This window comes from Bos javanicus, chromosome 2 (genome assembly GCF_032452875.1).
Source record: "Bos javanicus breed banteng chromosome 2, ARS-OSU_banteng_1.0, whole genome shotgun sequence".
Taxonomy (NCBI): Eukaryota; Metazoa; Chordata; class Mammalia; order Artiodactyla; family Bovidae; genus Bos; species Bos javanicus.
In genome coordinates this window covers 916,024-943,055 of record NC_083869.1, presented here as the reverse complement: position 1 = coordinate 943,055, position 27,032 = coordinate 916,024, and the positions used below count along the sequence as shown (strand labels likewise).

Sequence of the window (27,032 nt, the reverse complement as noted above, 5' to 3'; positions counted from 1 at the left end):
ACTAGATATCTCTTCAAGAAAATTAGAGGTACCAAGGGAACAGTTCATGCAAAGATGGGCAAATAAAGGACAGAAACGGTATGGACCTAACAGAAGCAGAAGATATTAAGAAGAGGTAGCAAGAATACATAGACAAACTATCCAAAAAAGATCTTAATGACCCAGATAATCATGATGGTGTGATCACTCACCTAGAGCCATACATCCTGGAATGTGAAGTCAAGTGGGCCTTAGGAAGCATCACTAGGACAAAGCTAGTGGAAGTGATGGAATTCCAGCTGAGCTATTTCAGATCCTAAATGATGATCTTTTGAAGTATTGCACTCAAAATGCCAGCAAATTTGGAAAACTCAGCAGTGGCCACAGGACTGGAAAAGGTCAATTTTCATTTCATTCCCAAAGAAAGGCAATACTAAAGAATGTTCAAACTCACACATAATTGCACTCACCTCACATGCTAGTAAAGTAATGCTCAAAATTCTCCAAGGTAGTCTTTGACAGTACATGAACCAAGAACTTTCAGATGTTCAATCTGGATTTAGAAAATGCAGAGGAACCAGAGAGGAAGTTGCCAACATTCGTTGGATCATAGAAAAAGCAAGACGTTCCAGAAAAACATCTACTTGTGCTTCATTCACTGCCTAAAGTCTTTGTCTATGTGGATCACAACAAACTGTGGGAGATTCTTAAAGAGATGGGAATATCAGGCCACCTTACCTGCATCCTGAGGAATCTGTATGCAGGTCAAGAAGCAACGGTTAACAGAAAACAGCAAAATTCTGTAAAGCAATTATCCTTCAATTAAAAAATGAAAAGAAGCAACAGTGAGATCTGACATGGAACAATAGACTGGTTCCAAGTTGGGAAAGGAGTACGTCAAGGCTGCATATTGTTACCTTGCTTATTTAACTTATATGCAGCGTACATCATGCAAAATGCTGGGCTGGATGAAGCACAAGCTGAAATCAAGATTGCCGGGAGAAATATCAATAACCTCAAAGATGCAGATGACATCACCCTTATGGAAGAAAGCAAAGAGGAACTAAAGAGCCTCTTGATGAAAGTGAAAGAGGAGAGTGGAAAAGCTGGCTTAAAACTCAACATTCAGAAATTCAAGATCATGGCATCCAGTCCCATCAGTTTATGGCAAATAGATGGGAAACAATGGAAACAGTGACAGACTTTACTTTCTTGGACTCCAAAATCACTGCAAATGGTCACTGCAGCCTTGAAATTGAAAGACGCTTTCTCTTTGGAAGAAAAGCTATGACAAACGTAGACAGCATATTAAAAAGCAGAGACAGCCCTTTGCGGACAAAGGTCTGTCTAGTGAAAGCTATGGTTTTTCCAGTAGTCACGTATGGATGTGAGATTTGGACCATAATGAAGGCTGAGTGCCGATGAATTGATGCTTTTTAACTGTGGTGTTGCAGATAACTCTTTGAGAGTCCCTTGCACTACAAGGAGATCAAACCAGTCCATCCTAAAGGAAATCAGTCCTAAACATTCATTGGAAGTACTGATGCTGAAGCCAAAGCTCCCAACAATTTGGCCACTTGATGCGAAGAACTGAATCATTAGAAAAGACCCTGATACTTAGAAAGTTTGAAGGCAGGAGGAGAATGGGCTGATAGAGGATGAGATGGTTGGATGACATCACGGACTCAATGGATACTATTTTGAACAAGCTCGGGAGTTGGTGATACACGGGCAGGCCTGGTGTGCTGCAGTCCATGGTGTTGCAAAGAGTTGGTCATCACTGAGCAACTGAACCGAACTGATTATGAAAAAGTTTTAGTAATAAAATTTGGTCAAAAGCACACACAGTTTTAAGCTTTCCAACCCATGTCGCCTTCTTACCTTAATTGTGGGTGGCACAATTCTAGTCCAGCCACTTCTCATGATGGAGCAGACTGTTGTGTTTAGACTTATTCTGGTGTTCACTGTTAGAAAATAAAGACCAGAAGGAAAGAAGTTGTATGCTTTTTTTGCAGTAAATTTGAGTGCTAGAGGAATGCTTGGTATATAGTACATTCTTAGCTTTTTTTGCATTAAATTTGACTGCTAGAGGATGCTTGGTATATAGTACATTTTCAGGAACATTGGTTGCATTTGACTGGCAAAAGATACCTCCTTCAGAACTTGTTTAAAATAATAACTTATTGAGTTCTACTTCACCTAGTATAAAATTCAGTTTTTTAAAGTGATTTTTTTTTTGTATATTTGAAGAATTTTTCAGCCATTGTCACTAATGTCTAATTTCCTGACTTATCTCACTCCAGAAAGAAAGTTTGTGCTCCTTAATCGTTTCTGCCCATTCCCCACTCCTTGCAGCCACTGACTACCACTAATCCACTTTATGTTTGTAAAGATTTCTCTGTTTTGGACACTTCATATAAATGAATTTGCACAGTGTGTGGCTTTTTGTATTTGGCTTTTTCCAGTTAACAGTGTTTTCAAAGTTCAGTGAGGTTGTGACCTTCATATTGTACTTAATTTTTTAAAGTTGCTAGACAGTATTCTCTTGTATGGATATAGCACATTTTGTTTACCTATTTATCAGCTGATGGACATTTAGATTATTCCCTCTTTTAAGTTATTATGAATAATGCTGTTATGAATATTTGTGTGTAGGTTTTTTTGTGGACATATGTGTTTATTCCTTATGGGCATATGCCTTGGAGTAGAGTTGCTGAGTTTTATGGTAACTCTGTGTGTAATGTTTCGAGGTATAGTCAGAGTGTTTTCTTAAGTGACGGTACCATTCTGCATGCCCAGTAACATTGTATGTCAGTTCCAGTTTCTTCATATCCTTGCTAGTGCTTGCTGTTAATACTATTCATCTTTTTTGTTCTACTGTCCTGACAGATGTGAAATTCCCTGATGACTAATGATGTAGAATATCTTTTCATGTGCTCATTAGCTATTTATATATCTTCTTTGAAGATATGTCCATTCATTTTTTGCTTACTTTACAACTAGGTAATTTGTCTTTTAATTTTTGAGTTGTAAGAGTTCTCTCTCTATTTTTTAGGTCCCATGTCAGATACAGAACTTGTGGATATATCCTCTCATTCAGTGGTTTATTGCTTCATGTTTACAAAGCAGATAGATTCTGCCTAGGTGATCACATTGGGTGTTGTGAGGGCCAGTAGCAGGAGTAAAGATTCTAAGAGCTTCACAGAGGCTGGAGAGCATTTGCACTGGCAGCCTGGACAGTTGGGTTTGTAGGACAAATTGTCTGTTTACAAACAGAGCAGCTGCTGCTGCTGTTAAGTCGCTTCAGTCGTGTCCGACTCTGTGCGACCCCATAGACGGCAGCCCACCAGACTCCCCTGTCCCTGGGATTCTCCAGGCAAGAACACTGGAGTGGGTTGCCATTTCCTTCTCCAATGTATGAAAGTGAAAAGTGAAAGTGAAGTCGCTCAGTCGTGTCCAACTCTTGGCGACGCCATGGACTGCAGCTTACCAAGCTCCTCCGTCCATGGGATTTTCTAGGCAAGAGTACTGGACTGGGGTGCCATTGCCTTCTCCGACAGAGCAGCTGAGCAGTGTGATTTTCAGTGCTTGGCTGTGAGCCAGTGTCCCCAGGTGCGTGGGTCAGCACACAGCTAGGCTGTGGGGTCCAGGCTCAGCCCACGGTGCCTCCATGCCTGCTTCTAAGATTACTGGTAACCAATTTGTATTTCATGAATTACAGGATATTGAAGCCAAAAAAGAAGCACAGAAGGAAAAAGAAATTGATGAACAGGAAGCAAATGCCTCGACATTTCATAGAAGTAGGACTCCATTGGATAAAGATCTTATTAATACGGGAATCTATGAATCTTCTGGAAAACAGTGCTTGCCTCTGGTTCAGCTTATTCAACAGCTTCTTAGGTAAATAGTATTAGATGTATTTTAATAGAATTATTGATTTTCATAATAAGATAGATTGAGTGCTGGGGACTCAAAAATGTCTTCAGTTGTTGAGGAAATACTCCAAAAAGTACCTCAGACAGACTTTAGAGCAGACTCTTAAATATAGGTGAAATGAGAGGTTAGAGTGTATGAAGTAGAGATTCCAAAGGTTTTCTCACAGGAGAAAATTGGAGTGTGTGATAAGTGTAGGGTGAGATTCTTATCTTCATTAGTAAGTAGGTAGATACAAATGAAAATCATCATGGTAAGATTTTTTTTAATAGTTGGTTGTGTCATTGGCCATTCTGTCTATCATAGATTTATATATATTTATTTCTAAGACAACTTTTAAAAGCTGAACTAAATAAAAGAATGGTGAGCATTGTATTTGAAGGACTTAATCAGAAGGAGGTAAGATCCAGTGAGAATCAGAATATAAACAGAGACTAACATAGATAAGGGCTGAAGTAGTTACTCACTGTTTGCTGAAAAATGTCAGCCTGTGTCACTGTGCCCTTCAAAAAAAGTGAAAGAGCAGGGTGGTTTCTGAAAGGCATTTGTTAGACATTGAAAAATTATTCTCCTTTATGTAACACAACTCCACTCTGTGTAAACCTGGCTCCTGGTTTATTTTTTATATAGAAAGGAAAGTGAGCCCTAGATGCAGAGCAGTGGTGGGTGTGCTTGTGTGGGTTGGCCTGCCCTCCACATGAGGAAACACCAGAGTTTACCAGGCACACTGTGGCTTTTAAAAGAGGATGTTTTATAGCTAATTCCTTTTATAGATTTTAGTAAATGCTAATTAAAAAGCTTTTTCTTATTTTAAAAAATTATCTGATGATGGTTTTTTAAAAATCAATGTTTGTACATTGTAATCTTCAGAATCACAATTTGAAATAAAGTGAATTAACTCAGTGTATTTGGTGGTAATGAAAAGAGCTTGAGAATTTTTCCTGGAAAATTTCAGTTGTGACTGCTTGTGTAAAGTTGGCAGCTGAAACTCTGCCCAGTGTGGTAACTGTGGGAGTAATAACAGTAGTGTTTACATTGCAGAGTTAGTTAAGGATCAAGTGAGAAAATGGTCATTGTTATGCAGAAGTTTTAAAGCAAAAGCATGTAACTCAAGACGTGCTTTTCTGTGTTCTTAACTATGCCTTCCTTTGCTGAGGAGGCTGTGCCTAGGCCCACTGGTCTCACTGCCAACCAGAGGGCTCCCTGTTCTCCATCCTGTGGTAGGTTGCCATCCTCATGAGAGGCCAGCTCTCTTGCTCTCCTGCCTGTTCAGACCGTCTCTTCCCTCGGTGTGTAGAGACCTGTCCCTCTTAACCTGCCTGCACCTATGCTATTTAGTCTGGCAGTCATTTGCCACATTGATGTGATGAACATTTGAAATGTGTCCACAATGTAGCCAAGACACTGAGATTTTATTTTTTTATTAATTAAAATTCAAATTAAAAACTTAGACCTGATTCACCTATTAGAAAACTTATGTTTGGAATAAGCCATATGAATTTACCTTTTCATCTCTTCATTTTTATGAGCCTTAAGTGCAGATCAGGTATTTGCAATGAAAATTTAGTTATCTGAATTGAAATGTACAAAATACACAAAATATACAAATGTACAAAATATACAGAATACACAATGGCTTTTGAAGACTTTATGTAAAAAAGAACTGATATAAAACTCTCAGTGTTTTTTATTGGTTTTACATTGAAATGATAATATTTTAAGTATATGGTAATAAATACATTATTAACACTGATTTTACATGTTCTTTTTACCTTTATTTGTGTGACTGGTAGACATTCTAAATTACGTGTGTAAGTCCCTGGCAGACGTTTCCTGTTGCACCATGTTCTCTATACCATTCTCACATTGTCTTCTGACCCTTCCTCTTTACTTTTGGTTCCTTTGGCATACAGGCAGGAGTTGGCCCCACAGCAAGTTTATAATGAAGATGTACTTATTTGGAAAATACAAAACAAAAACTGAATCATGGAAGTAAATAGTACCTTAAAGTTTTTTGGAAAAGAGAAAAAGAATAATGTATGAATGACTTTCTCACTGACAGAATGCCTGTGATCTCTGCTCTTTTCATAAGCATAGATAATTTGCCTTTCCTCTTAGAGAGATAGACTTTAACATTTATTTCCAACCTTAAGGTTTTGTGACTAAATGAGACTCATGTATTGACTTGGCTGATGGAGTTGTTGAAAAATAATCTGAAGGTTTACAGTTTGGAGATTTTGGAGACATCTGATGCATTTTATTATTTGGACAACAGGTTGGAGAAATTGTAGTTTGCCCAAAGCAAGCCATGAAACAGATTTCAGAGTAACTCCTATCCTGACAAAGAGCCACAGAAAACCATTTATATTTGGAAATAGAGAGCTATGAAGATTTTTAAGTCAATGAAACTCTGTCAGAATTATATACTTTGACTGTGGTTCTGAATTTTTTATTAGGGAAATAACATTTGTATTGTGTTCTGTTAATATATTTTGCTCCATCATGTATGGCATAAAAGCGAGATTCTAGACTGTTTCTTTTAGTGATACGGTTATCAGGGCAGGTTATCAGGTCAGGTTATCAGGTCATGGAGCAGGAAGATGAGGTGAACCGAAAACAAAGCCCTGAGCACCCACTTGCATTTTGTGTGGCTGGGAGTGCTGAGCACAAGCCAGGGTTCCCTGTTGCCTTTTGTTTGCAACCCTGTCTGTGTATGTTGATGTGTGTCTTCTGCTTCTGTCCTCACTCCACGGCTATAGGTAGAGTAGAGTGAGGACAGAATGAGTTCCTGGACTGAGGCCTGGGGGCAGGTATGGTTGTTGGAGGTTCTGCTTAAACTTGCTATTGTGTAAGAAATCAAAGAAGTGGACCAGAATGCTTCTCCATGGCCTGGTGTTGTGCAGAGGTTCTGGACTTTGCTGCTCAGTGACCATGCCAGGCGCTCTTGGCTGGAATAGGGCTGGTGTGGTGGGGCTACATTGACAGAAGTTCCCAGCCAGGCTCTGCTTTGGCTCTTCTCTTTCTCTGACTTACTTTCTCTTCCTCTTCTCAGGACCGCAGGGCAGGCCTTGTCCGCTTGGTGCTGGGCTGTCCCTGAGTGGTCGGGTCTGATCTGGTGTTCTCCGTGCCTTCTAATCTGCCTTCACACTCACTTGAGTTACCTTCTTGGACACAAAAAGGATAGCACATTTCTTTCAAAACTTGGTGGCTGAGCACTGCAGAATTTATTCCCAGCAGCCTGGCACTCTGTCACCTACAGTGTCCACTGTGTCCACTCCCCTTCTTTGTCTTGACCTCTGTGCCCTTGTTCCTTTGCATTCTGCTCATGGAACATTTAGTACTATTCTAATTATACTTTCTCTTTTCTCCCCAATTATCTACTGATGGTTCATTACTCAAGTTGGATCCTGCAGTTGGTATCAGACCCTCTTCTCCTTTCCTTGTTTCTGTGTTCTTTGAGCACCTTTTAACTGTGACGTTTTTTAATTTGTACCCACTCTGGTCTTCCTTCTTGTACTTTCTGAACCCTGGGTATCCTTCACATGGCCCACTCTGGTGCTTAATTGAGTAGATCTGAAGGTAGACTTGTGAGGCAGATGCAGAAATGTGAGTGGATCTTATCTTTAAGAATAGTGTTGCATTTGTATTTGAAATGAAGTGCGAGTGGATCTTACCTTTAAGAATAGTATCACATTTGTATTTGAAATGCAGCTTTGGATAAAAAATTATATAACAGTTACTTTTCCTTCCAAAGGTTTATAGAGGAGTTTTCTATTATTTTGGACTATTCCATGCAACTCCTTAAGAGCACATTTGTAAGGCAAGGGGTATCATTCTACCTTTGAGTGTCTTCTGCACGCCTCTGCTTAGTTTTGAATGAGGTATGCTTATTGCATGTACACCTGACACATTGGGGAAGGAAGCCAGCCGCAGGTCACGAGGGTGTATGGTCTTTATTTCTGATTTTAATTTATGTTGTGATTTTTTTTTACATCCCTCCCCCCTTTAAATACAAACATAACTTGCTTAATTTTGCAATTTTCTTTCTCCTACATAGAAACATTGCTTCTCAGACAGTAGCCAGATTGAAAGATGTTGCCCGTCGGATATCATCATGTCTAGACTTTGAGCAACATAGTCGTGAAAGATCTGCTTCATTGGATTTGTTGCTGCGTTTTCAGCGCTTACTTATCAGTAAACTTTATCCAGGAGAAAGTGTTGGTCAGACTTCAGAAATTTCTAGTAAGTTACTTTAAGTGTTAAAGTGTCTTGTATATATTTTGACTTTTTTATTTAGGCTTTTTGACATACCTATTCTGCATGGCCTACATGTGTAGGTTTTATACTATTAGATGTACCAATTTTGGAGGACTTTATTTTACATTTACTTTTTATTTTGGACAGATATTTCTGTTTTAAACTCATCAGTATTTTTATTTCATTGTGTTAACATTTAAATTCCTTAGAGATGAGAAATAGCATCCTTTATGTTCAGGTTAGGAGAAGGCAATGGCACCCAACTCCAGTACTCTTGCCTGGAAAATCCCATGGGCAGAGGAGCCTGGTAGGCTGCAGTCCATGGGGTCGCTAAGAGTAGGACACGACTGAGCAACTTCCCCTTCACTTTCACTTTCATGCATTGGAGAAGGAAATGGCAAGCCACTCCAGTGTTCTTGGCCTGGAGAATCCCAGGGACGGGGGAGCCTGGTGGTCTGCCATCTATGGGGTCGCACAGAGTCGGACAAGACTGAAGCGACTTAGCAGCAGCAGCGGAAGCAGTCTTATAGAAGGTCTGTTAGACTTATTCCACATGTTAGTTACAGACTGTTAGAGACTGACATGGGGACAGAATTGTGACCTAATATTTGTATGTCACCCTGGTAAGCTAGATGAGTGTAGTAGGAGAAATGCATCATTGTTGGAGGAAGAGAATCTCAGTTACAGCTTTAGCTTGTTAGCTGCTGGATATAGGACAAAGTCTCCTGGGAGTTGTTGATTCCTCACCTACCAGACTTAGGATGAGACTTGAGGGTGCCTGTGAGAATTAGGATGATATGTAAGAAAGAGCTCAGTTCTGTGTACAGTGTAGAGTAGAGCACTTGCACAAACTCCAGAGGAGTGGTTGGGTCTTTATGGGATAGTTCTGTGCCAGGAATGGAAGGGTCTTCTACTTTTTTTTAGTGTTTTTATAGCTGGTGTATTCTAACACAATTTGATTACTTCCTGAAAATAGTTAGGCACCTGTAGAAGATGGAAAATTTCAGGTTGAAATCAGTGAACTATTTCAGTCTGAAAGAGATGTCATAAACTCACAAGGACTATTAAGAGTCATGTAGCAGGAAAAGTTGAACCAGGAAAAGTTGAAGATTTTTTATGACATCGAAAACGGCATAACTGTTCATTGAGAGTAATTTTCAGGCCTTAAGATTTGGACTTGAAAAACATGTATGTTGCGTATAAGGTTTTAGAACTCTTAAGTTATAACTTTGGTTTAGTGTTTTTAAACACTGTGTAGTTCAGTGTTTAAAAATTGATATATCCAAACTCACTGTTTTTCAAATTATGTGCTGTAAAAGGAGCCAAGGACTAAGTAAGGGTTAATAACCACTCCTGTTTGAAAAAATTATTATAGATAAAAGATGTAATAGATAAAGATAGAATAGTGAAGCAATGAAGTTTATTTACAAGGTAAATTTTGATAGTGCAAATGAAATTCTCTACATCTCCCCTCCAGGTCCTGAACTGATGGGGGTTGGGTCCTTGCTGAAGAAGTACACAGCCCTTCTGTGCACACACATTGGAGACATACTGCCTGTGGCAGCCAGCATTGCTTCCACCAGCTGGCGGCACTTTGCAGAGGTGGCCTGCATTGTGGAAGGGGACTTCACTGGTACTTACCTTGTTTCCTAAATGTCGGCATGTATTTATTTTTGAAGATTGATATGATTTAAAATGTATCATTTTGTGATAAACTTGCATGCCTTTACCTCATATATCTAGTCCTGTAGAGTAAACTACATGTCTAGTACTGTAGACTAGGCTATATCTAGTCCTAGTCTTTAACCTTTTGCTTTTTTAGTTGCAATTCTAGAGTTAATCATCCTGGTGTAAATAGAATTGGTGCTTTAGAGTCATACCACCGTTATTAGCACTTCAATAATGAAATAAATGGTAATTGTCTAATTTTATTTCAGCAACATAAGAATTAGTTGCCCCTTTAAGGACCTTAATATTTTTTCAAGTTAATTCTGTGACAGTAGATGATTATGATTGAGTGCTTTTTTTCTGATGATTAACTTAGTTGAAAACACTTAGTTTTTCTGAATAAAAAACTCTAGCTACTCCTTTTGTGGTGAAACGGTGTTTTCAAAAAAGTATTTTTATAACTCAAAGGGTTCTGTTTGATACCTATGTTTGTTTCTTTCAAAATGAAAGATAAAATAATCCTGTAGAGTATACTGAAGGACAAGTGTTCCTTATCTTGTGATTTATCAGGATTTAAACATAGCCCAAGCTTGTAAAGTGATTTTATAAGATAAAGACTTTTGTTTTAAGTCTTATACCTTTTTTTCTTTTTCTTTTTAAATGTAGGTATTCTCCTTCCAGAACTAGTAGTGTCTATAGTGCTTCTGCTCAGTAAAAATGCTGGTCTCATGCAGGAGGCTGGAGCTGTCCCTCTACTGGGTGGCTTGTTAGAACATCTGGATCGGTTCAACCACCTGGCACCAGGAAAGGAGAGGGATGACCTTGAAGAGTTAGCCTGGCCTGGCATCATGGGTATGGCACCTTCACTTAAGGACTTGCACTGGGGAAAGTTTTGTCCTAGTCTGCTCTTTCATTTGAAAGACTAATTTGACAAAGGAACACCAGTTATTGCCATTTTCACTGATTGTAGTGTGGAGAAGGAGGTGGCAACCCACTCCAGTATTCTTGCCTGGAGTGTCTCTTGGACAGAGGAAACTGGCAGGCTGCGGTCCATGGGGCTGCAGAGTCAGACACGACTGAAGCGACTGAGCACTTTGATGGTAGTGTAAGTGGAAAACAAAAATAAGAAACATCAGAATAGTTTTGGGTTATATTTAAGAAAAGTTTTTCTGTCAGTAATGGTTGTTACATCCTGAATTGGATTATTTTAGAGCATTCTGGAAAATCCTTTCTTGGGAATTGTCTCCAGAAGATATAGTTGAAATGGTTAGTTATGATCCTGCTTTGGAGGCAGACATTGATATGGGAAGGCTTTCTTAAACTCAGTGGCCTTATGTGATGTTAATGAGTTATGGAATTTCCACAGTCTACTGGGCACTTCCCATCCTTTCTGTCTCTAGTGCTTACCAAATTGGAATGAAACTTATCTTTTCAAAGTTTTGAACTTTGACACTTGAATCTAAGTCTAAGCATTATGACTTCCTGGACTTACAGAATTAATTGTGCTTTACCTTTCATTTTATAGGAAAGCTGAAGCAAGGTAGGCCTTTCTACCATTGTAGACTGTCATTTTTATATGTATTACTTAACACAAAAAGTAACAAGTGTCCCGAGGAAAATAACCAGCCTTAGGATATTGAACATTATTTTTTATTTCTTTATTATAGCTAATATTTTCAACACAATTCATCTACTTTGGTGAACTTAAATGGTCATTTGTGATTTTTGTCTGTTTTACTCTATGTGGTTGAGAGCTTATAATTTGATCAGCAGTTCAGACATAGAGTTTTTTTTATTGTGAAGTGTAACATATACACAAAATTACCAAAGTCAACTTTGGGACTGATCACAGGGGAAACCATTTATTAAGCAGAACCTTCCCAAACACTGTCTCTGTCTTACTGAAAAGTTTCTCCGGGCTTTTGTGCTTGCCGTTCCCCTGCTTCTGTTGATCGTTTTATCAGATAGGCATGTGACCCATAACAAATTAATTGCTTAAATGTTCGTCTGTTTCTTGGTGGTTTGTAAGGCGTGCTTTAGTACAGAATGCCAGATTTCCACAGTGATTGTACTGGTCTTCATCTCTACGAAGTGGGAAGTACTCAGTGTTCCACCTCCATGCCTAGCATACGCCATTTTTTTCCATAGGCGTTTTGTCTGTAGGATCATTGTGCCAGCACTCGCTGGAAGGACTGTTGTGGTCTGTCCTCTGGAGTACCACCTTTGACTAAATCAGTGACTCTCTGCCTGTGTCTGCTTCTGAGTGTGACTTCCTGCCAGAACATACTATACTTGCTGGCACCTCTAGTGCACTGTGGAATAGAAATGGTGATAACGGGCACTCTTGTCTTGCTCCTAGGAGCAGAGGAAAAACTTGCCAAAGTTCATGTATGAACTATGATATTTGTTGTTTTTTCTTTGTAGATACCTTAAAATATTAAGGATGTTTCCTTTCATTTCTGAATGGACATTTAGATCAGATCAGATCAGTTGCTCAGTTGTGTCCAACTCTTTGCGACCCCATGAATCACAGCACACCAGGCCTCCCTGTCCATCACCAACTTCCTCAAATACTTTTTTCTGCATCTCTTGATGATTATACAGTTTTTTCTATTCATGTTGCAGATGACAAATTTCATTCTTGTTTATGACTGGGTGGTATTTTATTGCATATTTGTGTGTGTATATATATCTCATGTCTTCTTTGTCTATAACGGTGTAACATTCATCTGTTAATGGATAGTGGATTGTTTCCACCTTTTGGCTGCTGTGATTAATGCTGCTGTGAATATGGGTGTGTAGATGTCTGAGTCCCTGCTTTCACTTCTTTGGGGTATATAGCCAAAAGTTGGTTCAGAATTCTTGCTTGGACAGTTCCCTAGACAGAAGAGCTTGGCAGGCTGCAGTCCATGGGGCCAAAGAGTCGGACACAACTGAGTGACTCAGCACCAGTGCACTTGATAATTCCATTTTTAATTTCTTAAGGAATTGCCATTCTGTTTACCACAGTAGCTGTGCCATTTGAAGTTCCCACAGGCATTGCACAAAGGAACAGTTCTAGTTTTTCCACCTACTTGGCCAACACTTGTTTGTTTTTTAAATAATAGCCATCCTACCTGGAGATTGTCATACTGAGTGAAGTAAGTCAGACAGACAGGAGAAATACCATATGACAGCCCATATATGTGAAATCTAAAAAGAAATGATACAAATGAAATAACTTATGAAACAGAGACTCACGGTCTTAGAGAACAAACTTAAGATTGCAGGGGGAAGGATGGGGAATAAGATAGTTAAGGAGTTTAGGATGAACATGTACACACTGCTATATTTAAAATGGATAAACAATAGGGACCTATTGTATAGCATGTGGAACTCTCTTCAGTGTTATTTGGCAGCCTGGATGAGAGGGAAGTTTTGGGGAGAGTGGATATGTTTGGCTGAGTCCCTTCACTGTTCATCTGAAACTATCAGCCTTGTTAATTGACTATACCCTAATACAAAGTAAAAAGTTAAAAAATAGTAGCCATCCTATTAGGATCAAGTGGTATTGCATTGTAGTTTTGATTTGGTTTTCCTAATGATTAGTGGTGGTGTGCATCTGTTTATGAGCCTGTTGACCATGTACGTATCTTTGGAGAAATGTCTCTTCAAGTATTTTTCTTATTTTTAAATCAAATTTCTTGTTGTCATTGTTGAGTTGAAGAAGTTTGTTACATGTTCTGAGAATATATGTATGACTTGCAAATACTTTCTTATTCTGTGGGTTGCCTTTTCATTCTGTTGATAGTGTCCTTTGATTTTTTTTTTTTTAAATGAAGGTTGTCTGTGCTTTTGGTGTCTTGTCTAAAAAAATGATTGACAGATCCAGAGTTATGAAGCTTTCCTCCTGTTTTTTTCTAAGAGTTTTATTTATAGTTTTAGCTCTTATGTTTAGGTTTTTAATCTATTTTGAGTTAATTTTTGTGTATGGTAAAAGGTACAGGTCCAACTTGATTTATCTGCATTTGAATATTCAGTTTTTGCAGCACCATTTCTTGAAAAGACTGTCCTTTCCCCATTGAATGGTCTTGCCGTTCTTGTAAAAAAAAAAAAAAAATATTGCCTATATATTGTGAAGATTTATTTCTGGGTTCTTCTGTTCTATTGCTCTAAATGTCATTGTGCTGGTACTACACTGTTCTTTACTTTTTTATTTTTTCCTTAGGGTTTAATCTGAAATTTTTCTAACTTTTTGAGAAATTATGCTAGTTAGCATAGTGATATTTTTATAATGTTTATTATGAAAATGTTCCAACAGATAAAAGTAGAGAAAATAATATAATGAATGCACAATCAAGTATTTACATTCCCAAGGACTTCCCAGGTAGTCTGGTGGTTAGGACTCCAGGCTTCCACTGCAGGGGGCACAGGTTCAATCCTTAGTCAGAAACTAAGATCCTACATGCTGCATGGTGTGGCAAAAAAAAACCCCAAAAACCTCACATTCCCCAAGCTCTCCTATGCTTTTTATCTGATTGATTGTATTATTTTAAAACAAATTTCTGTCTTTAAAGATTTTTACATGCTTTACCTGTTAACAATAAAAACTTTTTTGGGAGAATGAAACTACAGTCTCATTGTTCTAAGATGAACAGATTCATTACTCTTTTTATTAGTGGTTATGTTGAGTCAGGATGTAGACAGGTCCTCTGTCGTCAAGGTCATATATACTTCTTGTTTTTTTTACCCAGCAGCGTATCTCCAGGCTCTCCTCCCTCACTTTGGTTGTACTGTTTATTTTTTTTGTTTGTTTTTTAAAGAAGTAGGCTGTTTGTTCTGGAGAATTTCACATTTTCTGAACTTGGTTTATTGCATTCTCTTCTTCGAGTCGTAACATCTTTTGTCAGTGATATTTTCTATAAACTGCCGATAGGTTTGCTGAGATTTGGTTTCTGTTTTGTTGGGTCGGAGTGTTGCTGAGGTCATGCTGTGTGCTTTCTGTTCTGCCCGTGGTGCTGGGTGGCCCGCCTTCAGTCCTGTCACGTGGGCCAGGGGGTTCATATAGTGTGTTCGCTCTACAGTCCTCTAGCATCCCTGCCCTCAACTGGTGGCACGAGGCACAGTTTGCACAGGAAAGACACGATCCTAGCATCACCCCCAGCCCACCCGAACTGCTTTTTGTAACAGTAAGTTGGAGTCCTAATGCTTCCAAAGCTGACTAGTGAAGTTTTCTCTTTTTTTGAAGTATTATTTTAACTCATTGAATTTTATTGATTTTATGTTTATTAACTTTTTAGCTTTTATTTTTTCCTAATATGTACATTTAAAGATAGAAATGGCTTCAAAAATATACTTAGCTATATGTCACAAGTGTTGATTTGCAGTATTTTCATTATTGTTTGTTTCAGTTTTCTGATTTCCACAGTCATTTTTTTCCTGGGAATTTTGGATGACATATATATATAATGACAGCATAATTTCAAATGTAGGGATTTTAATTTTTTTTTACTTGTTTTATTTATTTATTTGTGGCCACACCATACAGCTTACAGGATCTTAGTTCCCTGACCAGGGATTGAACCCAGGCCCTTGACAGTGAACGCACAGAGTCCTAACCACTGGATTACCAGGGAATTCCCTTAGCTGTTTTTAACTTAACTGCATTGTAGTCATTTTACATGCTCTGTAACTTGACTTATTTGAAATTTTTGAGGTTTGCTTGATGCTTGGTATACGGCCAGACTTAATGTTCATCCTATCACGTTGTGTTTTTGTTTTTAAATCGTTCTGTATCCTTGTTGAATTTTCGTTTGTGGTGTTAGTTATAGTAAGATGTATGTTAATTTCTTATTGTGTTTGTGGATTTGTCTATTTCACCTTGTAGTTCTTTCACGCAATTTGTTCAAGTCGTTTTATCTATTGATCTATTGATTCATTGATTTTGGTTTCTGTATACACAGAGTCATTTTTTACAGGTCAGAACTGTAGAAATAATGAGGAAGTAACACTTATACGCAAAGCTGATTTGGAGAACCACAATAAAGATGGAGGCTTCTGGACTGTGATTGATGGAAAAGTGTATGATATAAAGGACTTCCAGACGCAGTCATTAACAGGAAATAGTATTCTTGGTAAGGCATTGCCTTTTACTTTATGGATAAAGGTTGTGAATGTGTCATCTTAAGTAGACCTTTTGGTTTAAAATGATCAGTTTAGTAACTGCTCCAGGTCTCATACATTTTAGTCTATCAGTGACTTTCTATCACAGCAAATTCAGACATATTTAAAGAATTTCTTATAATTACGCAGTTTTTGTTCCAACACTTGTTGGAACTTGTTCCAGGTTCTGAGTTGACCCAGACAGCCCTGGCAGAGGGTGAGAGATCATATTACTTTGGAGTTAACCTGCACAGTCTATTTCCTGTTTATGTAATAAATGGCTAGGCAAACTGTACTGAAGTCATGTTACTTTTTTCTGTTTTATTTCAGCTCAGTTTGTAGGGGAAGACCCAGTGGTGGCTTTGGAAGCTGCTTTGCAGTTTGAAGACACACGGGAATCAATGCATGCTTTCTGTGTTGGTCAGTATCTGGAGGTGAGGCTGTGTGTGTGGTGAGCAAGGTGGACATCAGTGGGGACCCTCTCTGGATATTTCTGATAAGTGGTTTTTACCCTGAAGTATTGATAGCTGGATCTTTTAGAGGAAGGGGTCATTAAATGAAAAGCAAAGATCTTTTAAGATTTTTTAAATAAGCCAATTTCCATTTATTCCTGTTAAGATTTATGATGTACTGATCTTGAAAAACTATTTTAAAATTGTTAATTTGTAAGAAATACAAACCCTGAACCACACACACACACACAAAAGTTAACTGTTTATCTTTACAATTTTATTGTAATTCTATGTAGAAATTTGGAAGGACTTAACATCTTGATAGGTATTTTTTGGGAGTAGCTATTTCATAGCATAGTGTTTTAGAATAGAAATATGCCCATTCTGTATATTCATAAGCATTGGGATTTATATGTTGAGATTGACTTTCCAGATGTGGATATAGAAGTGACACAATGTATTAATTTATGCCTCAAGGGTAATGTTTAAAGGATCTTATGAAGGGAAAAATTAATTTTGTTTATAAGTTGTCATATGACTAGCAGCGTTTAAGATTATTTTCATTTGAACCCTTTCTGTTCTACCTTCTGTTTGACTTCCTCAGGAATTTTCTAGTTAAGTCGTTTATCATTGCTTTGGATTTGCTACCAGTAGACCTATGTGTACTGTCTGCTCTCAGTTATTAAAATCTTCTGTTATTGTGGGGCAGCCTGAGCTCACTATTATAGGACGTAGTCTTTATTATGGCAGTATATCTTGTTTAAGGATAAAAGCTGTTGGAATTCTTGATTGAATGTTGTTAATTAATTCTATTTTCATTTCATACTGATAATGAAATTTATCTTTCCCAGCCTGACCAAGAAGTTGTTACCATACCAGATTTGGGAAGTCTGTCTTCACCTCTTATAGACACTGAAAGGAATCTGGGCCTGCTCCTTGGATTACATGCTTCCTATTTAGCTATGAGCACACCACTGTCTCCAGTTGAGGTCGAATGCGCCAGTAAGAAAAATTTTGTTTTCTGTTAACGGATTAGCAGGTTAGTTTAGCTGGAGCTGTAAGTGCCGTTAAGGATAGTGAAGAAGAATGAGCACAGTTGTTGATGAGGAAATATAAGGATAGTGAGACTAAACCAGTTCATAGAAATAGCTGTGAGTGGCTTTCATTTGTGCGATCTGTGGCATCACAGGAAGCAAGCTGGAGGTGTGCAGGAAGGTTGAGCTTGTGTGTGGTCTCACTTCCACATCCTCTGACAGATTGGCTCAGCTCCCTGCTGCCTAGAAGTCTACATGTTGTGGACTGACGGTTCCTCAGGATGGTGTTCTGTTTGAGGATTGTGTTTTTACCAGACTCCAATCCAGTGTATTTTGAGATGGCAACATTCGTAACCACCTAGAATATTACATTTTCTCCATATCCCATATAATACATTTGAATGACTCAACATATTTATGTATTTCTCTATCTGTTTCTCCACTGACTGTCCCGTGCACATCTCTTGAGTAATTTCTCATGGAAGTTACCATGTTAGGCACTGAGGATGTAAGCAGGTATAGAATTAGATGCACCCTGCCCTTAGCTTGGAGAAGGAAATGGCAACCCACTCCAGTATTCTTGCCTGGAGAATCCTGGGGACAGAGGCGCCTGGTGGGCTGCCGTCTATGGGGTTGCACAGAGTCAGACATGACTGAAGCAACTTAGCAGGAGCAGCAGCAGCTGCCCTTAGTTACTTCCTGTACCTAGACGTCATAAACAGGTCAGGTTGGATGGTGGTAGAAGATAAAATTGAGTCATTTATAAGTGGTTTGGGAGGTAAGGAGTGGGTGGAGGGAAAGATTTCATGGAGGTGGAACTATCGTGAAATTGGAGTCCTAGCAGACTGGGTGTATGAGGGCAACATTGAGAAAATCAGCTTTGGGGTGGTGCATGTGGAGGGTTAGGGGAGAAAGCTAGTGGGCAAGGATTGCCATGGTGCCTACTCATCCTGCCTTCTGGACAAACCTTTGGTGCAGGTGCTGTACACTTTGCTGCCTCAGAGCGTCTAAGATGGTGATCTTGTCTTCTTCTAAATCAACTAGGAACTGCAAGGTGTCAGAGTAGAGGGGAGCAGTAGGTACTGTGGGCTTGTGGTGTGGGGGTCTCTCCATTCTAGGACATCAGAAGCCGCCACTGGAGCAGAGAGACAAGAGGGAGTTCTAAATGGAGAGGTTCAGGGAAGGTATGGTCACGATTGTGTTTTGGAAGAATTAATGTGGCACTTTGGAGAATGCTCTGAATACTTTAATATCTAAATTTCCAGTAAAAGAACATTGAGTCAACCCAGTTTTGATTGCTTGAGTTTTGGAGAAATACTCTGATAGCACAAGTTATTGAAAAGAAATCTGTAGTTATAAAAGCTGATTCTTTGAGGTGAATCTCAGTTTAGTCATCATAGCAGTTACATGGGTATTCCCATTGGCACTGATAGAGGACTTGCTTTTATGGTGCTTGGCCTGTGCATCACACAGATCTCCTTTACAACATACTGGATCTCAGGTTTCCAAGCATCCATCCCTTACTTAAGTTCTTGTCTTGTATATTCAGTAGTCTCTCATTATTATTATTTGATTAATGCTCTCAGTTCAGTCGCTCAGTTGTGTCTGACTCTTTGCAACCCCATGGACTGCAGCATGCCAGGCTTCCTTGTCCATCCCCAACTCCCAGAGCTTGCTCAAACTCATGTCCATTAAGTTGGTAATGCCATCCAACCATCTCATCCTCTGTTGCCCCTTCTCCTCCTGCCTTCAGTCTCTCCCAGCATCATGGTCTTTTCCAGTGAACAAGTTCTTTGCATCAGGTAGCCAGAGTATTAGAGCTTCAGCTTCAACATCGGTCCTTCCAATAAATATTCAGAACTGATTTCCTTTAGGATTGATTGGTTTGATCTCCTTGCAGCCTAAGGGGCTCTCAAGAGTCTTCTCCAACACCACAGTTCAAAAGCATCAATTCTTTGACGCTCAGCTTTGTTTATGGTCCAACTCTTACATCCACTCATGACTACTGGGAAAGCCGTAGCTTTGACTAGATGGACCTTTGTCAACAAATTAATCACTGTCACATATTAAACTGCTTTTTAATATGCTGTCTAGGTTGGTCATAGCTTTTCTTCCAAGGAGCAAGCGTCTTATAATTTCATGGCTGCAAGTCACCATCTGTAGCGATTTTGGAGCCCCCAAAAATAGTCTGTCACTGTTTCCATTGTTTCCCCATCTATTTGCCATGAAGTGATGGGACCAGATTCCATGATCTTCGTTATTTGAATGTTGAGTTTTAAGCCAGCTTTTTCATTCTTCTCTTTCACTTTAATCAAGAGGCTCTTTATTTCCTCTTCAGTTTCTGCCGTAAGGGTGATGTCATCTGCATATCTGAGGTTATTGATATTTCTCCTGGCAATCTTGATTCCAGCTTGTGCTTCATCTAGCCCAGCATTTTGCATGATGTATTCTGCATCTAAGTTAAATAAGCAGGGTGACAGTATACAGCCTTGATGTACTCCTTTCCCAATTTGGAACTAGTCTTTTGATTAATGCTTTAGGGAGATGTATTACCCTGAACATGTTTTTCTCCTTGGAACCCTTCACATGTGCTGTTCTCCTACCTATATGCTCAGTGTCTTGGTCTTCATCCAGATCACAAAAAAATTCTGTATGAGCCCTCCAAATAATGGGGTGTTTGCTTCCGCACATTCCCACCATAGACTTTGTAGTGTATAGTTATCCCAACTGAAGTTGGGGATTACTTGTGTAAGTGGTATCTCATTTTCTTTTCCCTGTTAGAAACAGACTCAGTTTCACATGGTATCTGTGAAACTGGACAGCTCTATACTTGAACAGGTATCCAGTAAATGTTGGATCGAAAGTATTATTTTGCGTTTTGATTCCATACTTAAGATGTGTTGAGTAACTGGAAGGTGTTACCTTTTTTCAGCTAGACATAGGAATTATAAGCCAATCTATATAAATATGTTAGATGAGACTTGCATATGAGTGATCCTGAATTTCACCTCCTAAATGAAGTACTTAGTTTTCTTTTTCCCCTAGTGTTTATTTCTGAATGGTGCACTCAGATTTTGTTTTAACCTTTGTATATGCACTCTCTAGAGTGGCTTCAGTCATCCATCTTCTCCGGCGGCCTGCAGACTAGCCAGATCCACTACAGCTACAATGAGGAGAAAGATGAGGACCACTGTAGCTCTCCTGGGGGCACTCCTGCCAGCAAGTCCCGGCTCTGCTCCCACAGACAGGCCCTGGGGGACCATGCCCAGGCATTCCTGCAAGCCATCGCTGACAATAACATTCAGGATCACAATGTGAAGGTGAGTGAGGCCTTCCCACACTGTGCCTTCTGTTTACCTTAGGACTTTGACTTGTGAACAGCTTAGCACAGACTTCATTTGCATCTTATTTGGAGGGATGTTAAGAGGCTGGTTCACTTCGGTGTCCAGTGAAGTTTTAGAAGCATCGCTGATCACAAGTGCATCAGAAGTTGCAGCAACTTAGAATTTATGACGATGTTGCAAGGTTGGCTTTGAAGTTACCTCCAGCTGTTTCTGTTGCAGGACTTTCTGTGTCAGATTGAAAGATACTGTAGGCAGTGCCACTTGACCACACCCATCACCTTTCCCCCTGAGCATCCTGTGGAGGAGGTTGGCCGCTTACTGTTATGTTGCCTCTTAAAACATGAAGATTTAGGTATGAATCTCAGTATTTTATCGGTACTATAGATCTTACAACTGACATATTTCACAGTCATAACTAATATTCACTTTATCTTAAATATCTTTCACAGGTCACGTGGCATTATCTTTAGTTCATGCAGGTACACTTGGTATTGAGCAAGTAAAGCATAGAACGTTGCCTAAATCAGTGGTGGATGTTTGTAGAGTTGTTTATCAAGCAAAATGCTCACTCATTAAGGTAAGTAGATTTTGATTCTCTTTCTTCTATGCTTTGTGGACAGTTGGTGGGGTATTGTTGTTAAGTTGTCCTTTCATATTTAACTTTGTAGACACATCAAGAACAGGGCCGTTCTTACAAGGAAGTCTGTGCCCCAGTCATTGAACGATTGAGGTTCCTCTTTAACGAACTGAGACCTGCAGTTTGTAATGACCTCTCTATAATGTCCAAATTTAAACTCTTAAGTTCTTTGCCCCGTTGGAAAAGGATAGCTCAGAAGATAATTCGAGAACGAAGGAAGAAGAGAGGTAAGAAGGTAAAGGGTATAGGGGGATGCTTTCACCTGTGTCCCCCTCCTGTCTGTGGTTTGAGTGAGGCTGTTGGCTGTTGCTCACCACATGGGCATTTTCACAACTGCTATAATGTTTTTATGTGTATTTATGATTAAGTATACAAATGCTGCTTATTTAACCAAGACGTGAGATAATGTTGCAGCTTTGGGACTGAATGTGTTATGATTTGGTAACTAGTAAACTGATACTGAAAAATACTGTGAACTTTATTAAATTGATGGTAAAGGTGAAGTGTTTTTTAAATCAGTTGTCCCAGTAATGAGATTTAATTAATCCGGTAATGGATTTAATCTTTCCAGTGGCAATTATTCTTGCCATTCTTGTGAATAAATGTTTTTATTTGGAAATATTGAATATTCTGAAGCATGGAGGATTGTTATAATAGGAACCAAAAGAGTTACTGCTATTTTCAGGAAGCAGCTGTGTAGGGATAGGAAAAAGAGTTTTTGTATTAACCAAAGTTTGAGTGAAAATACTTAAAAAGCTTTATAATTTGGTCATTTGTGATTATAAACAAACCTACCAAGGTATCTGATTATACTCTTATGAATTATATTGATTTATGCCCAGATCAGCCTTTTAAGCAATATTAATTAGTGAGTTTTTGATGAATATTACAAACAATAATGTCATGGAAGACTATTTGTTCCTGGGCTTGAACCATAGCTTATCTGGATCCTGGAAATGCTTTGAATTAGGAAATAGGGCAAGAGCACTTCTGAGACCCCTTTAACCCAGGAGGCCAGGAGACTCAGGAGATAGGATCTCAGCTGGAAGGAGAACAGTCCCATCCCCATGTGGCTGTTGCCTCCCTGGACTCTGAGCTCACATGGTCACCTCTTAAAATGTCTTGATGTGGGTTATATATTTAATTGCAGTTTTTAAATAATTAATATTACTGGTCTTATGCTAATTTTTTGATTCATTGGTAGGGTACTATAGGACTCAGAAGAGCTATTGTACTCTTGGTTATTACTATGAAAAAGAACAGAGGAAGATTAGCAAAAATTGACACGTGGAGGAAATTCCAGAGGAAACCGGGCCCAGGCTTCCTTCCAGTGTTCGCTCTAGTGAATCACAGAGTCCTGCTTGGTTCTCTCAGCAGTGACATGTGACAAAGCTATCTGTCAGGGATGCTTGCCTGAACCTTGGTGTCCAGGGTTGTTGTTGATTGTCAGTCACATGGCCACGTGGGGCTTGCATGATTGCTCTCAGCTTCCCAGACTCCATCCAGAGTAGAACAGTTGACATAAGTCACAAACTCTCTGTTCACTCTGGTTGAGGTGGTCCTATGCCTGAGGCACATTCTTCTCAGTGAGAGCATGTCCAGGTTTCAGAGCTCAATTCATAGGAGTTGGGCAAGGGCCAGTGCAGATGATACAGGCCTTTCTTGGGAATTTGCAGGGTTTGAGCAACCCAGACTTGATATGTTAGTGTTTTATTGTGTTGTCTGTTAATTATAAAGTAGAAGAATTAGACTAAAAGCCTTGAAGAGTACCAAAAGTAGAGAAGCAACACCACATATTAAATTGCAAATTCAATCTCTCATTTAAAAGACTAACTTAAGGGACTTCACTGGTGGCCAGGAGGTTAAGAATCTGCCTCCCAATTCAGGGGATGCAGGTTTGATACCTGGTCAGGGAACTGAGATTCCACATGCTGTGGGGCAGCTAAGCCTGTGAGCCACAGCAGCTGAGCCCCTACATTCTAGGGCCCATGCTCCACAAAAAGAAGCACACATACTACAACTCGTGGAAGCCTGCACGTGGCAAGAAAGCGTCCAAGAGCTGCAATGAAGACCTAGCACAGCCAAAAAAAAAAAAAAAGACTAAACATAGCTAAAAAACAAGATGACTAACATAGCCAAAGGCATCTAATTGATTCAGTTGTACCCCGGTGACAGAACCAATATACTAGTCCTGAGTGGGCACAGTAGGATCTGTTGACAAATGTAGCCTGCCATTTACTGTGTACTCCCCGTGAGCTAATGCTGGGTTTTCCATTTAAGTTATTTTATAAAAAACAAAGAAGAACGTGACACATGAAAATTATATGAAGTTTAACAGTGTTCACAAATAAAGTTAGCTTCTTTTCATGCTGCAGCAGTAGAGTATTTGCAGTAGATTGAATAGCCTGCAAAGACTAAAATATTCACTCTATTCACTCTCTGTCCCTTTATGAAAAAGTTTGTCAGCCTCTGGGCTTCTCATTCTTTAGGGCTTCTCTCCATTGTAACATTGTCACTATCTTTCTGTCCCTGACATGCAGTGGCAGGGAGTTATTACTGAATGTCATGTGAGAATAATTATGATAGCCTTTACTTTTTGTAATTTGAGCACTTGACAATGATATTTACATGTTTCTTTGAAAAGAATATTCATATTCTCTACCTTCATGCAAATTTAAACATTTCTTAATGTAAAATCATGTTTAAGGATTTTTGTAATGAATGATGTTTTTAAACATAGTTCCTAAGAAACCAGAATCTACTGAGGAAGAAGAAAAAATTGGAAATGGAGAGAGTGATTTAGAAGAAGCTTGCATTTTGCCTCACAGTCCTATAAATGTGGACAAAAGACCCATTACAATTAAATCACCCAAGGTGAAGTATTTTTTGTGATTCTAAGACTGACTATATAGAAGCACAGCACATTGGAAGGGAATCCACAAGTATTGTTGCTTTGTTTTTGAATATGAGTAGAGACTATGGTAGTTACCAACAGCATGAATAACTGCCCCAGCGATGCTTAAATGCACTTTACTTATGGTGCCCTGGTCAAATCAATAGCTGGAGAAGTGTTTTCTTTTACTCTTAGCTATATACTGTGTCATTATTTGTTCACCATTTTACTCATTCATTCATTTATTCACTCATTCATTGAATGTATCCTTTGCTCCAAAAACTGTTAACATGGATGATAATTTAACTTTGTCAAGTTAGCCAGTTCCAAAGTACATAAGTATACAGATTATACATTGATTTGTAAGACTGTTTACGACATGGTTGTTTTTATCATTGGTTCCTAAAGTTAAAATATGTTACCAATTTAAACCTAGTGGCATTTATTTATATTTTCTTTGAGTAATTGTTTTAGAGCACATCTTAATATGAATAGGGTTAACTGATGGTGAAAATGGTTTTCGTTTGTCAGGATAAGTGGCAGCCACTGTTGAGTACGGTTACAGGTGTTCACAGATACAAGTGGTTGAAGCAGAATGTTCAGGGTTTGTATCCTCAGTCTGCACTCCTCAGCACAATTGCTGAATTTGCCCTTAAAGAAGAGCCAGTGGACGTGGAAAAAATGAGAAAGTGCTTACTGAAACAGGTAAACTTGGTAAGACCATTCTTCTCTGTCTTGGATAATACGTAAACACTTAACAGTATGCATTGATTTTTTTCACAGTTGGAGAGAGCAGAAGTTCGCCTGGAAGGGATAGATACAATTTTAAAACTGGCAGCCAAAAATTTCTTACTTCCATCTGTGCAGTATGCTATGTTCTGTGGATGGCAAAGACTTATTCCAGAAGGGATTGATATAGGGTAAAACTTTATGTTTTTTCTTAATTAAGGGAAGCTGTGACAACAGAGCATTGTTTTATTGAAGTTAAAAGTCTGCAATATTCTGAGTTAACTTCTTCATCTTTGTTTGAAGGGAACCCCTTACCGACTGTTTAAAGGATGTTGATTTGATCCCACCTTTTAATCGGATGCTGCTTGAAGTTACTTTTGGCAAGCTGTATACTTGGGCTGTTCAGAATATTCGAAATGTTTTGATAGATGCAAATACCAAATTTAAAGAACTTGGTGAGTTAAAAATCTGGTGGTTAAAAGGCTATATTAAAATTGCTATTGATGTCAATGATATCAGCATTATTTCTTAGTTTGTCTCTTAATTATATATTCTGGAAACTTTGAAATGCTAATTTTTGCTTTGAAGACTTTCATAACTTTGTACATTAGAATGATAATCTAAGCTGCTTTAAACTTTCTCATATTCTAAACTAAACTTTCAGAATTTGAAAGAAGATGTAATATTGTACTATCCTAATACAAAGCTTTTATATTTTAACATTTTCAAGTGTATCACACAGTATACCTTAAAATGTATTTTTTATTAGTACATAATTTCCTTAACAATTTAAGCATCTACAGAGAAGAGGGAGGATTGGTTTGTGGAAGACAAGTGAAATCTCTCTCTTGTAATTGACATGAAAGGAGTGAGTCACTAGGGATATTTAGAAGAGCAGAGTTACAAGTTTTGTAGATACATGGAGACAGCTACATGTGAAGTGACGGTGGTATGATTATTGCAGAGTAATACGGAACTGCCCAATGTCCACACTCTGGATATCTGATGAAAAAGACAGACTTACTAAAAAAAATTGCTAATGATTTCTGCTTTGTGTATGTTCTTGGATCAATGCACAAGAAATTTATTTGAGTGCCAATGCCTTTTAGGTATCCAGCCTGTCCCCTTGCAAACAATTACAAATGAGAACCCATCAGGACCAAGCCTGGGGACGACCCCACAAGCTCGCTTTCTCCTGGTAATGCTCAGTATGCTCACCCTGCAGCACGGTGCCCACAATCTGAGCCTTCTGCTGAATTCTGGCACGCTTGCTCTTACACAGACAGCACTTCGTCTCATTGGTGGGTTGGCATTGCCCTAAGTCACTTGTGAAAATTTCATTGGTTTGTCTTGATCTCTCTTTCTATAAACTTTTTTTTTTTTTTGGTGGATAAGTACAAATAACATAAAATTTACCATTCTAAGTAATTTTATAATTCATTGTCAGTAATCACATCCACAGTGTTGTGCAAGCATTAATGCTGTTGTCTATAACTGTTTATCACCTGAAATGCAAACACATGTCCATTTACCAGTGACTCCTGACTTCCCACTCCCCTAATTATTGGCAGTAGCAAATCTGCTTTCTATCTTTGTGGACTTACTTGTTTGGATATTTCATACAAATGAAATCATACAAACAAATTTCAGCCTTTTGTATCTGGCTTATTTAGCGTGCATTAATATCAATACTTCATTTCTTTTTATGGCTAATAAATATTATATGAATATACTATGTTCTGTTCATCCTTTGATGGCTATTGGCTTATATCTACCTTTTGGCCATGCTAAATAGTATTGCTAGGAAATCTGTGTACAGGTTTTTATTTGCAAACTTGTTAGCAGTCCCTTTGTTATATACATAGGAGTAGAATTGCAGGGTCATATGGTATTCCTATGTTCAGCTTGCTCAGAAATTGCCAGACCATTCCACAGCACTATATCATCTTACATTTTCACCCACAG

General features: G+C 38.7%; 1 protein-coding gene across 5 annotated transcripts in view; it reads left to right on the top strand.

Moving 5' to 3' along the window:
* Positions 1-27,032, top strand: part of HERC2 (HECT and RLD domain containing E3 ubiquitin protein ligase 2) — a 234,718-nt gene that overhangs the window by 81,366 nt on the left and 126,320 nt on the right. For 4 of the 5 annotated variants that reach the window (XM_061431346.1, XM_061431353.1, XM_061431374.1 and 1 more), the window contains 16 exons: positions 3,701-3,879; positions 7,970-8,154; positions 9,647-9,802; positions 10,504-10,689; positions 15,780-15,950; positions 16,309-16,412; positions 17,282-17,432; positions 20,570-20,784; positions 21,028-21,160; positions 21,258-21,385; positions 21,477-21,672; positions 24,186-24,319; positions 24,870-25,043; positions 25,122-25,258; positions 25,371-25,522; positions 26,177-26,368. In XM_061431346.1, coding sequence (XP_061287330.1) covers positions 3,701-3,879; positions 7,970-8,154; positions 9,647-9,802; positions 10,504-10,689; positions 15,780-15,950; positions 16,309-16,412; positions 17,282-17,432; positions 20,570-20,784; positions 21,028-21,160; positions 21,258-21,385; positions 21,477-21,672; positions 24,186-24,319; positions 24,870-25,043; positions 25,122-25,258; positions 25,371-25,522; positions 26,177-26,368 — 2,593 coding nt within the window. The remainder of the gene's footprint in view (positions 1-3,700; positions 3,880-7,969; positions 8,155-9,646; positions 9,803-10,503; positions 10,690-15,779; positions 15,951-16,308; positions 16,413-17,281; positions 17,433-20,569; positions 20,785-21,027; positions 21,161-21,257; positions 21,386-21,476; positions 21,673-24,185; positions 24,320-24,869; positions 25,044-25,121; positions 25,259-25,370; positions 25,523-26,176; positions 26,369-27,032) is intronic. The other variant, XM_061431369.1, reaches the window with a different exon arrangement.